General features: G+C 41.9%; 1 protein-coding gene across 3 annotated transcripts in view; it reads left to right on the forward strand.

Annotated features, from left to right (window-relative positions):
- Positions 1-12,770, forward strand: part of DOCK2 (dedicator of cytokinesis 2) — a 464,897-nt gene that overhangs the window by 184,308 nt on the left and 267,819 nt on the right. For all 3 annotated transcript variants that reach the window (XM_035290348.3, XM_035290349.3, XM_035290350.3), the window contains exon 26: positions 8,233-8,381. In XM_035290348.3, the coding sequence (XP_035146239.1) occupies positions 8,233-8,381 (149 nt within the window). The remainder of the gene's footprint in view (positions 1-8,232; positions 8,382-12,770) is intronic.

Below are 12,770 nucleotides of genomic sequence, written 5' to 3' on the forward strand. Positions count from 1 at the left end.
CATATGTATATATATACATTTAAACACACATGTATAAGGATACAAATATATTGCATGTTGACTATCAGAGCTTTCAAATTGTATTTATAATCAGTGTGACTTTCTTTTGGATACAAATGTATTCACATCCTGTTTAAAGTTCCTCCCTTTGGGAGGCCAGGGTGTGTGGATTGCTTGAGCCCAAGAATTTGAGACCAGCCTGGGCAACATACCAAGACCCCATTCCTACACACACACATACATAATAACAGTTCCACCTATTACATGTCAGTCTACCCTCCCTGCTGTCTCTGTGCTTCTAAGCGGCATGAGCCAACTTTTTATAGGGCATTTGCTTATTAGGTTTAGTGCAAAATCACTTTTTATGTTCAATATAAAGCATACATGGTAAAAGCAAGAGCTTGGTTTGGACTTTCAATGGGTATATAGTATAAAGTTCTGGAAGTATGTTTTTCCTTAAGGATTTACTGCCTAACTATGTTTTCTCCCTTCTGAGATACCTGGAGAGAATTTTAACCATTGCTGAGTTCTAACATCTCTAAATAGCATGTTTGTTTAGCTGGGAGACATATTTTTGCCCCTGAGGGGTTCATAAAGTAGAGACATAAATGGTGGTGGAGGCTAGCTGGAGGGCTGCGGGTGGTGATTCTGGATCATTCGGGGGATGAGGCAAATGACTCATGGGGAGCTGCTGAAGAATGTGTTGGGGGGGGGAAATGCTGGTAGAATTGTAAAAGACTTGTATAACCTGATCTGGAATATGAAATTTGTGGGTGGTTATTGATTTCCCAGTGGGTGGAATTAGTTTTCTTCATGATATGCTGTTTGGAGGAGGGAGGTTATGAGAACAAATTGCTGTCAGACAAAAATCATGTCTATGGAAGTCTCTCTTTGTGTCTAGTTGATCCAACCAAGTGGCTTTCAACATCTGCAAATGCTCCCAAACCAAACAGAAGGAAAGCAGCCTTGCAGAGCAGAGCTGGGTTCACACTGCTCAGTATTGTCTGGGAGAATTTTGGGTTTCAATTACAAGGGGAGAGCAGGGTGAGCTGTGACAGCTATAGCCCCACCCCGTTGCCAGTCCTTCAAGAGAGTTGAACTGAGGGAAATTCGACTTTCAGTCGAAGGAACTTGGCCAAAGCCTAACTTAAAGTCTGTGAAAAATGGAACAGGTCTGAAGAGTTGATTAACCCATGCTGGTGACAAAGTCAGGGGCTGGCTATGAGTGGAACGAGATTCCAAGTGCAGGCTGCCACAGTCAGGCTTAGAAACATGGGCACTCATGCTGATGACATGACTGAGCTTTGACACAGATGCATTGCTTGTGTTTAACCTTCTTCCCCAACAGTAAGAAGGAGGCTGGGAAACCACAGTGCACCACATTCCAGAATGTCCTATCATCCGAATTCTGATGGTGGGACCAAGATGTACCTGGGTTCACAGATTGGCAAGCATTTCCCTAGCAGGAAAATAGGGTCCATCTTGTCTTCTTATGTTTTATAAGTGCCTTTTTGGGTTCTCCTTCTCTCAACATCAGTTTCAAGGATGAAAGGGGTAATGGCATCTCACCATGGACATTGCATTATATCCAATGGCCACAGCTGACTTTCTCTCAGTTCTGGGTGAGTGCATGTGGATTGGTGTAGGGCTGGTCCTGAACTAGTCCATCTCAAAAAACCTAGAGGGATGATGGTGTACCCCAACTACTAGAGAAAATTTGAAGTTTGAATGTGGTGTAATTAGTGACTTTTGTCCTAAGCTTCGGCCTTATTTTCATTTATGGAACAGCCCCAATAATCTTTATTAGTTTTCCTGTTACATAGACAATGGCAATATCATGTGATGAATGGTAAGATGGAAATATATTGAAATATATTCTGGGTGCTATAGGAATGAAGGAGAGTGACCCAAGACAGAGTTGGGGTGTCAGAAAAATTGTCCTAGAGGATTTGACATCTAAATTAAGAGCTAGAAGACAAGAAAGCATCAGGAGAAGATGGGTGGGACAAGAGCATTCCAGGCAAAGAAAGTAACATGCAAAAATTCAGGAGAAGGAGAGAGCTCGTGGTTGGAACAGAGAGGAAGGTGCAGGATTGGCAAGTGGTGAATGCTCACGATGAGTTAAGCTCACAGATGGCCTCCAGCCATACCAGAGAGTTGACAAAAGTCATCCTGAGGGCCATAGGAAGTTACTGAAGAATTTCCTGACCACAGTGGACTCCTGTGCAGGGAGCAGGGAGGACGGTTAGGAGAGGACACAGAACATGGAGGAAGTTGGCTTGAGGGTGGAGTGGACATAACTTCATGATGGATTTAATGCTGGTGTAAAGAGAAGAAGAACTCAAAGATGATTTCTTTGCTTGGTTGACTGTGTGACTGGGGTGTCCTCACTCTTGAGAGACAGCAAAGGAGAAACAACAGACTTGTGGGGAAGAGGGTCAATTCAGATATGATTTTTAGGAGTGTTTCCTGCTGGAGCTAGATTGTGACTATGGTAGCAGATGTGATTTTGGCTGGATGCACTTCAAAGTGGTTTTCCAAAGTGACAAAGAATTTGCAGTTAGTTTCCAGTGGAGCTGATATTGGGGAGGAGCAGGTGAAGAAAAGGATCCTCTTATTTGAAGTGTCCCTGAGTCACCAAATAATTGCAAAAGCACACCACACTTCAAGAGGGCTATGCATTCAGGTAGGTAGCACTGACCACCACATGACAAAACTTAAGGGAGGATCCAAAATCCAGAAATACTGCATTTTCCCCTCTGCAGTCACTTGGACAAAGAAAACTCTTTTGTTTAAAACTGAAGTAGTTGAAAGCTTTGCAGATTCCTCTATGGCTGGTCTGAATTATAATTTGGACTTGTTACTTGGTGGCAAGTCTCCCAGTCTTTGTCACACATTGGATACCTAATGCAGGCACCCAGCCTGGGTGTGCAGGTCTCTGACATTCATTACCTCTGCCTATGAAGATTGATTTTAGGGTTTGCACTATTTATCTTCAAAACCATTTGTGTTTGTTGGCTTGACAGTCAAGCAGCAATTTAGAAATGCTGCTTCCTGAAGCTTTACAGACTAATATAATTTCACAGCTCCAATTACAAATGAGAAAAATTATTTCATCTGCAAACAGAGGAGCCAGACATTTCTGAGAATGCATGGTTAAAGAGCAGACAAAGTACCTTCTGAAAAACAGGCAATGTTATTAATGGCCTCTTCAGCGAAAATCTTGCTGACTCTCCATACCATGAACGTTCATCTTATGGGGATGCTGGTTTTGAGAATCTGTAAAGCTGCTGCCTTTCAGGTTGATAAACCATTGCTTCTCCTGGGGTCTGGCCTGCAGCTCCCACAGCCTCAGTACTTTGTGAGCAAGGCAAACATGTCCACTGTCTTTCCACCTAGCAAATATATCCTTCCTCCTGCAGCTTCCTCGGAACCTATGTTTTACAGAATCCTAGAATTTTGGATGTGGCCTTAACAATCATTCAGTTCAACCCTTCATATGATATTTTACCTCTTCCTCGTGCCTATCCATAGACAGCAACCCACTACTTGAATACTTCTTGGGATGGAGAATTCACTACCAGACTTTTCTGTGAAAAATCTAGTTTATTTCTATTTTAAGTAGGATTTAAATACCAGTGACTTCCCAAGGAGATCTTTCATATCTAAAATCTCCCAAGTGGCTCTTTCCCTTGGATTCTTATCTTACTTAGTAATGGGATTTATATGAGGTGTTTCAACTACAGTGCTAACAGAATGACCTTTTAAAGAAAAACCTGGCCTCAGTTGTTCTACAGCTCTGTTTTATGACCACTCCTAATAAGTTGCTACTCTTAACACTAAGTGTTATTCCTGTCTACCCAAGTCTGCTTCTAACTTCTGTTGCCTCTGTGCAGTGCTGGGTAGTTAACCCTTGGTCATTCCTTTCCATCCCAGAATAGCAACTGGCACGTAGTAAGCCTTCAATAAATGTGTTAGAATGACTGACTGATGGAATGAATGAGTTAATTAAATGCATGAATGGGTTAACTCTTGATGTGCCTTTTCATAGTTCCTTCCTGTAGGTCCTACCGATCTCATTTTACAGATGGGGAGAGTTTTAAATAATTTTTCATCTTGAATTACAGAAAGTTATTTTAAGACTTAAAACATAGTCTTCTTGTACTTTAAGCTCATGGCAATTTAACACTCTTCATTTGTTTCTTACCTTGCTTCCAGGGCTTATCAAATCTTTAGCTTCAGCAGAATCCAAATACATTATGTCAGAAGCTACGAATCTAGGGGACAACCCCACACTCTTACACTCATTGTCATCACCTGGATTGTCGTCACCATGGCATCTTCACTGCAGTGACACATATTTCTTGAAGGCACAGCTTTTGGTAACTCCCTTTTGCTCAGAGAACTGTGGAAAAACAAGACTTTCTGTTGCATTTTAAATCTCCTTTTCAAGAATCTTTGATTCTACTTTTCAAAGAGGAAGACTTTACCACCTTTATCTAACTTAATAAGATAATACACAATTTTTATCTTCTGGCTGGATTTAATTATCACAACATCAGTGAAGTCATAATTGGGAAGTTAATTATCATTAAGTTAGGAAAGTTATTCATCTTCCAATGACAAAGCATTTACCACTTCAGATGAACTCACCTAGTTTTTCTACAACAAGCATTCCAACACTTAATTTCCCTCTAGCAAACAAAACATTGCAAAGTTACAAGTTCAAGTCCTTTTGAAGATAACTTTTAGCCAGGCAAAAGAAAAAACAGAGAAAGTAACTTTTAAAATAAACATTTTAATGAACATTATAAGACGTATTTTTTGCCCTGCTTAATAAATACTTCTGGACGAAAAACTCAACTTTGTGATAGCAAGATATGGACTAAATATTTAAGTAACAGGGTAATTGGTAAAGTAATGGGGTAATTGATATATTTTCTCCAACTTTCCCCCTTATCTTTCTAAACAGAAGGTATTTGCTAATCAATGTCTTGTATTCTCAAAGTCCTTAGGCAAACAAGTTTTTTTTTTCTTTTTTTTCTTTTGAGACAAGGTCTTACTCTGTCGCTTAGGCTGGTGTGCAGTGGTGTGATCATGGCTCACTGCAGCCTTTACTTCCTGGACTCAAGTGATCTTCCCACTTCAGCCTCCTGAGTAGCTGGGAGTACAGGCATGCATCACAATGCCCAGCTAATTTTTAAATTTTTTGCAGAGATGGGGTCTTCCTATGTTGCCCAAGCTGGTCTTGAACTCCTGGGCTCAAGTTATCCTGCTTCCTCAGCCTCCCAAAGTGCTGGGATTATAGGTGTGAGCTACCATGCCCAGTCCCAACATTATCTTCAGTCATACTTCTCATAAAATGTCTTAAAAGCCATGGCCTATGATTTTATCTACGATTTCCAGCAAAGCAGGATTAAAATTCTTGATGTCTATAATTTTCTGTTTCCATAGAACTGACACTTCCATTGCAATTAAGAACACTTAAGTGTTATCTTCCATTATTCTACTTCCAAAAGAATATACAAGTAACCCTAGATTTGTGTTCTCCTGACTCACCCAGTACTCTCTAAATCCTCACTCTTCCTGTTGCAATATTATTCACTTGTCAGGGACTATCTCAAATGCTGCCTTCTCAATTCATGCAGCCAAGATGGACAGACTCACTTCTATGATCCAGGTACTGTATTAGGCACTTGAATTTTAGTTCAGCTCTCATGGAGCTTACTTTTTAGTGGGATGAATAGACATTAATTACACTTATTGGAATTTAATTAAAAGCTGAGATTGGACTCTGAGAGAACATATTTTTTTAGATCCCATAAAGTCTTCTGCGAACCTTCAGACCAGAGTTCGTGAGAGGGCTTCTGAAGCCCTCAGGGTGTTTTGTGACTACTAGTTGGGACTCTTCAGTTTCAAGAAAGAAAGAGTCTGTTTCTTGAAACTGAAGAGTCCCAACTAATAGATTCTGGTAAATTTAAGTAAAAGCAAATGTATTTAGAAGAAAGGGAATAATCCATAGAATCAGAGGAAATGCTGAGAAACTAGTCATCAGAGAGGAGAGCATCAGAATCTTGGAGGGAGAGGGGATTCAGCATGCACCCCTGGGCAGCCTCCTTGGGGTACTTCTGTGATGACAGCAGAGCCCAAGAAACTGCACATTTCTTTTCTTTTTTTTTTTTCTTTTTGAGATAGAATCTTGCTCAGTTTCAGGCTGGAGTGCAGTGGTGTGATCTCAGCTCACTGTAATTTCTGCTTCGGTGGTTTAAACTATTCTCCTACCTCAGCCTCTCCAGTAGCTGGGACCATCAGCTAGTTTTTCCTTTTTTTTTCTCAGTAGACATGGGGTTTCACCATATTGGCCAGTCCAGTCTCAAACTTCTGACCTCAAGTGATCCACCTGCCTCGGCCTCCCAAAGTGCTGATATTACAGGTGTGAGCCACCATACCCAGCTGAGACTGCACATTTCGTGTAGTGCTTAAGAGCACATTCTCTGCAGTTGGGCAGGATTTACCACTTACTTGCCATGTACACATGACAAGTCCCTTTGTTTCCTCATCAGCAAAATGGAAAAATAATAGTATCTACCTCCTGGAGAATTTACTGAGATGATTCATGCAACAGGCACTTGCAACAGTGCCTAGCACATTGTAAGCACTCAATATACCGTGTTTTAGTAACATAGGCAGTTACTATTATGAGGGTTCACTCAAGATTCAGATTTCAGGAGGCCATCCTAATTGGGGTCAGGTGTCCAGCCCTTCTCCAAGGGAAGGCAAGGAGCCTTATAACAGCTTCTCAGGATTGTAGCCCATGGCAGTATGGCTCCCCTGTGTACAGTGAGGGTGCTGTGCTAGAAGGAGTTGGTGTAACTCTTGGGCTGACAGAATAAGAGATGTCCTCTACCGCTTCCAACCTTTATCTTATTCTAATTTTTGCCATTGCTCATTGGTTTTGCCTTTTTTTTTTTAATCTTCTGTAATCACCTCTGTCAGTTTTTAAGTACCTAATGGGCAAGAACCACATCTTATCTCTGTACCTCCATAAAGAGAGTATCTTCGGCATTAAATATGTCCAACATCTATTTGTTGGATTGAATTAAAATGAAATCCTGGTATGTATGATTCACATTGCAGGTCAAGCAGCAACTGAGTGGGGACAGCTTGACACATTACTGGAATTTTTTTTTTTTTGGTCCCTCAAGATTTTGTGTTTTCAAGGGAAATATGGAGCCAAAGCTGCAAAGGGCTTCAGAACCTTCCGGAAATTTCCCTGAAACAGCAATGTCAAGAGACATACCATTCTCTGCAAAAGTTTTAATTTACTTCTCTTTTTTTTGAGACAAAGTCTCACTCTGTTACCCAGGCTGGAGTGCAGTGGCACCATCTCAGCTCACTGAAACCTCCACTTCCTGGGTTCAAGTGATTCTACTGCCTCAGCCTCCCGAGTAGCTGAGATTACAGGGGCACACCACCACACCCAGTTACTTTTTGTATTTTTAGTCGAGATGGAGTTTCACCATGTTGGCCAGGCTGGCAAATGAAAGCAGTGTGCACAAGGATGCAAGTAAAAGTTGTTCATTCTGTACTGTCTGTACCAGTGAAAACTGTCCAGTAGTACAGGTATGGCTGAATAGACACATACATCCATAATAGGGAGTACTATGAAATGGTTAAAAAATAACTAAGCTGGTCCCTAAATGTAATAATATAGAAAGCACCCCAAGAAATATTAGTGAGTGAAAAAAAAATCAAGGTTCAGAGTAATATATATATATATATATATTATGGTCACCTTGTATAAAATGGAAACAAAGCCAAAATAACACTATATGTTTTATACTGATAAACACATAAGTAAAATCATATAAAAGGATCTTGGAACTTTATAATCACAATATGATAGGACTTACTTAAATGAAATGCAAAGTTAAAATAACATTAGATATTTCATATGGCACATTTTATATGTGTGTGTCTGTATACGATATATAGAATATATTACAACATACTGAATAAAATAACTGGTTGCCTCTGGGTAGGAAGGGTTAGAAAAAGGGCTAGAATTGTGAATGATGTTCTCAAGAAATCTTAACCTAATCTTTAATATTTTAATTTTTTACAAGGAGAATGTCTTCATGAACTATTTAATGAAAAATTATATGCATATATGAAAGAAAAGAAACTAAAAAATGAGGAATTCTACATGCCTCTGAACTGTCTTTATTCTAGAATGCCGGGACATTCTGCTTCCTGTTATCACCAAAGAGCTGAAGGAGCTGCTGGAGCAGAAGGATGAGATGCAGCACCAGGTCCTGGAGAAGAAGTACTGCGTTGAATTGCTCAACAGCATCTTGGAGGTCCTTAGCTATCAGGATGCGGTGAGTCCTCCTGATGATGTAGATATCTTAGACTCAGACTAGGGCTGAGTTGATTAAATTGTAAAATATTGATGCTGATGGATAGCAGCTGGAGTCTAAAGATAAAAGTCAATGGCTTGCTTTGCAGGCCTACTTTTCCTGTGACTAACCCCCATGGTTGTGAAGGATGGCTAGGGGACTGGAGTTAATCATGTTATTGGCCAGGTTTTCTCAGAATGTGGGTATAGACATTATTGCAGCCTTTTTAGATGGCTTGTCCATGTACTCATGCTCTGGTTTGCAGGGGCGGGAGGAGGAGTTTCCTATGCCTAGACAGCCAAGAAAACTCGTGCTTGCTTTCTTAGCTGATTTACTTGGGTTTTTTTCCTCCAGTTACCTTCTGAAATGGCAAAACTGATTAAGTGCCCTCCTGGATGGGCAGATTGCCTGCACCCAGATTCCAGAGATAGGACGTGGAGTGGGATGCTGGTGGGGAGATATCTGTGGTCATGAAGTCATTATGTGTTTTGTAGACGTCATTCAGAGATTAGGCGGGGATAGAAACCAAAGGAAAGTCTCAGTGGGAGTAAGTGGAGGGCTTCCAGAGAGCTGAATCTGCAGAAGATAAGCCAGATGAAGACTGAGAGGTAGCAATTAGACACAGGCCTGGAAGTCTTAAGCATTAGAAGAGGAAAGAGCGTTCTTGATTTGACCCAGGTTCCTCTGGCAGCTCCTCTTTGTCCTTAAGTAATGTCCAGGAGGTTCTCAGTCCTTAGATGACACTGGCTTCAGAGTACTACATAGACCCAAACAACCAATACATTTTTTCTGCATGTTCGTGTGAGCATTGCCCCTTTCTCCCTCCTTCCTAGAATATTCTCAGAGATGAGCTTTCTGAATGAACTGTGTCTAAGATAGACTGTAATTCGAAAACTCTGCAGAGCAACATTCTTCTGCTGGTCAGATCCGTAGTCAACCATTATGATCAGTTTGCTTGTGTGCTATCTCGCCTGTCTCTTTCTACTTTTACCATCCCAATTAAGCCACTTCTTGTCTTACCACTATGTAATAATGCATTAGCTTTCTTCATTCATTCATTCATTCATTCATGCAGAGGTATTAATGCATATGATATACCCAGTGTGTGCTGGGCACTGGGAACAAGAAAACCTGTCCCTAATGGCTAAAATCTAGATGCATATTTGGGGTACAAGAGTTACAAAGAATGTGTGTGTGTGTGTGTGTGTGTGTGAGTGTGTGTGTGTGTGTGTGTGTGTGTGGGCATTTTTGTCAAGGAAGCCTACACAAAGGAGTGAAACATCAGCTAGTGTTCAGAGGTAAATAATCACTGATCATAGCTCTACTTTATTTTATTTTTTGAGATGGAGTCTTGTTCTGTCACTGAGGCTAGAGTGCAGTGGTGTGATCTTGGCTTACAGCAACCTCTGCCTCCTGAGTTCAAGCCATTCTCCTGCTTCAGCCTCCTGAGTAGCTGGGATTTCAGGCGTGCCACCATGCCTGGCTAATTTTTTGTATTTTTAGTAGAGACAGTATTTCACCATGTTGGTCAGGCTGGTCTCAAACTCCTGACCTTGTGATCCACCCGCCTAGGCCTCCCAAAGTGCTGGAATTACAGGCATGAGCCACCACGTCCAGCCAGTAGCTCTACTTATTTTGTTGTTTTCTAGGCACTGTGCTAAATGCAATCTCCACTTTCTCTCTGTTCACCCTGATCTTAGATACTAAGGCGTATTATTCCCATTTTAGAGATGAAAAACCTGAAATTCATAGACTTCATTAGCATTCAAGGCCAAATAAATATCAGTGTCACAATTCAAACCCAGGTCAGTCTAATTCAGACTCTGGGTAATCACAGGCATAGGGGATACAAAGGCAAGGTCTTTGTCTTCTCTTTCTTTTTCTATTCCCACCTTATTTAATGGAAAGAGAGTATAATATCCAAGAGCTTAGGTATTCAGGATTCATTCAGGTGAGGAGGTTAGAGATGATGATGTTTCTATAAGCACATTCTGTAGCCAGCTGTTGAGCTGGTTCCAGTCTCAGCTATTTAATCTTTAAATTTTTTTTAAAGGGAGATTTCAGTCTTACTCATAGTATAGAAACATGAAGGTTTGCCCATAATTTCTGTGGTAACGTCCTATAGAATGTTGCCTCAATCACAGAGGGTGATTGTGCCTGTGATCCCAGCAATTTGGGTGGCCCACGGAGGAGGATTACTTGAGGCCAGGAGTTTGAGACCAGCCTGGACAACAGAGCAAGATCTCTGTCTCTCCAAAAAAAGAAAAAGAAAAAGAAAGAAAGAAAACGAGTTAGCTAGGTGTGGTGGCATGTACTTATAGTCCTAGCTGCTGGAGAGGCTGAGGTGGGTGACTTCTTAAGGCCAGGAGTTTGAGGTTTCCATGAGCCATGATCTTGCCACTGCACTTCAGCCCAGGTGACAGAGCAGACCCTGTCTCTCTCTAAAAAAACAAAATTTGCCTCTTTCTGTTGAAAAGCCAATCTGCAATGTTTTTTACATTTTAATAATGTTCAGATCCCTTTTAATGGGGAAAGATGTGGATCCTTGGGAATAGCCAGTGTACACCCAGTTTGAGGGACCCAGTTATAATGTGCAAATTGTCAAGTTCCTGGGTTGGTAGAGGGATGGCCCCAGTTCACAGTTGTTTGTAAAGCAGGATGCTGAGGCTCTGCCCATCCCAGGGGAGTGGCCCCCAGGAGCTCTACCTTGACAGGCTGTCATCATTTTGCACGTTCTCTGACATCAGACACTGGTGAGAAGAGGCTGCTGTCTCACACACCCTCAGTACTTAGGGCTTCAAAGCCAAGAAGTGAGTGGGAGGCTCTGAGCTCCCGTGGGGGGATTGTGGCATCTGGACTTGGGATTTGTGGGAGGTGCGTGTCACTCTTTCCCACCTCTGAGTGCAGTGCTTTTATAATGAATTCTGACTGTGGGGACTAACCCAGCGCTTTCTCCGGGTGAGCAACTGTCTTTGCTGGATGAGTTATTAAATACTGTTATCACTACTGAATGTGGTACAAATTTTGACGCTTTTGGTGAGCTTCACATCTCACCTCTCCGGCTCATGAAGATGGAAATCTCTCTTCTCTTCTCAAAAGTTTCCTCAATGAATAGGAGGCATTTACTAGCCATGATTGCTTTGAGCTAAAATGAAAACCAGAGTCCAAAAGTACCTTATCTAAATTTCTCATGTCATAGTATGTAGCAGTTCTCAAAATAGCTAGGACTATAGATACCAGCCACCACACTTGGCTAATTTATTTGTTTATTTTTTATAGAGATAGGGGCCTCACTATGTTGCCCAGGCTGGTCCTAAACCGCTGGCCTCAAGTGATCCTCCTGCCTTGGCCTCCAAAAGTGCTGGGATTACAAGCTACCTGGGGAGTTTTTTAAAAGTGAAAACAGCAGGAGGCAGCCAAATGCATAGGCAGATAGGGGTGGGTCCCCAGTGAAACTCCATCTCCAAGCTGAACAGTTTAAATCCTGAAAGCCAAGCTATATGTTAAATCCTCAGACCCGACTGAGAACTTGTTAGCATTTGGCATAGTTTCCTCGGATTGATCCCCACCCTTCAATTATTTTACGTATACTTACCTTTTCCTAATTGGCTTTCTATACTGTCATGCCCTCTTTTAAGTGGTGTCTTCGCTTTAACCTTTTTTTGCATACTCACAAACCAATCAGCAGTCCCCATTCAGCGTCCATAAAAGGCCCCTGACCAGTCACGCAAGGTGTGGGGAGGGGTGGGGGGGGCAACTTTTCCACCTTGGGGTGGAGGAACCAGTGCTCCCCCTCCAGCCCCTACTTGTCCCCTCTCCGCTGAAAACTGTATTCATTGCTCAGGAAAATTATTCTATGTCCTGCTCACCCTTCAGTGTCCCACATATCCTCATTCTTCTTGGTTGTGGCACAAGAGATCAGGAATTGCTGAACCTGGGTACAAGCTATAACATAGGTGGATGGGCTGAGAGAGTCTTGGGCAGGGTGTCACTGGCTTGGGGTCCCCGGCTTGCAAAGTGACTGAGAAGAAAAATCCTGCATCAGAAGCAGCAGTACCTAGACCCCTGTCCCAAGTATTCCAATTGAATTGGTCTGGGGTTTGTGGGGGCATTGCAATGAGAAGGTGATGATGACCAGGTGATGCTAACTGTAAGCCTGTGTGAAGAGCCACAGTTCCAGTGCAGAAGGTCTCAAACCTGAGCAGGCACCTCTAGTAACCTGGAGGAGCTGTTAAAACACATTTCTGATCATTATTTTGGATGGTGGAGTCGAAGGGTCCGGTAACTTATTTTCCTAACAAGTTCCCAAGTACTGTTGATGCTGCCAGCCTAGAGACCATGCCTAGAAACCATTGCTCTAATGTGACCTAT

This window comes from Callithrix jacchus, chromosome 2 (genome assembly GCF_049354715.1).
Source record: "Callithrix jacchus isolate 240 chromosome 2, calJac240_pri, whole genome shotgun sequence".
Taxonomy (NCBI): domain Eukaryota; kingdom Metazoa; phylum Chordata; class Mammalia; order Primates; family Cebidae; genus Callithrix; species Callithrix jacchus.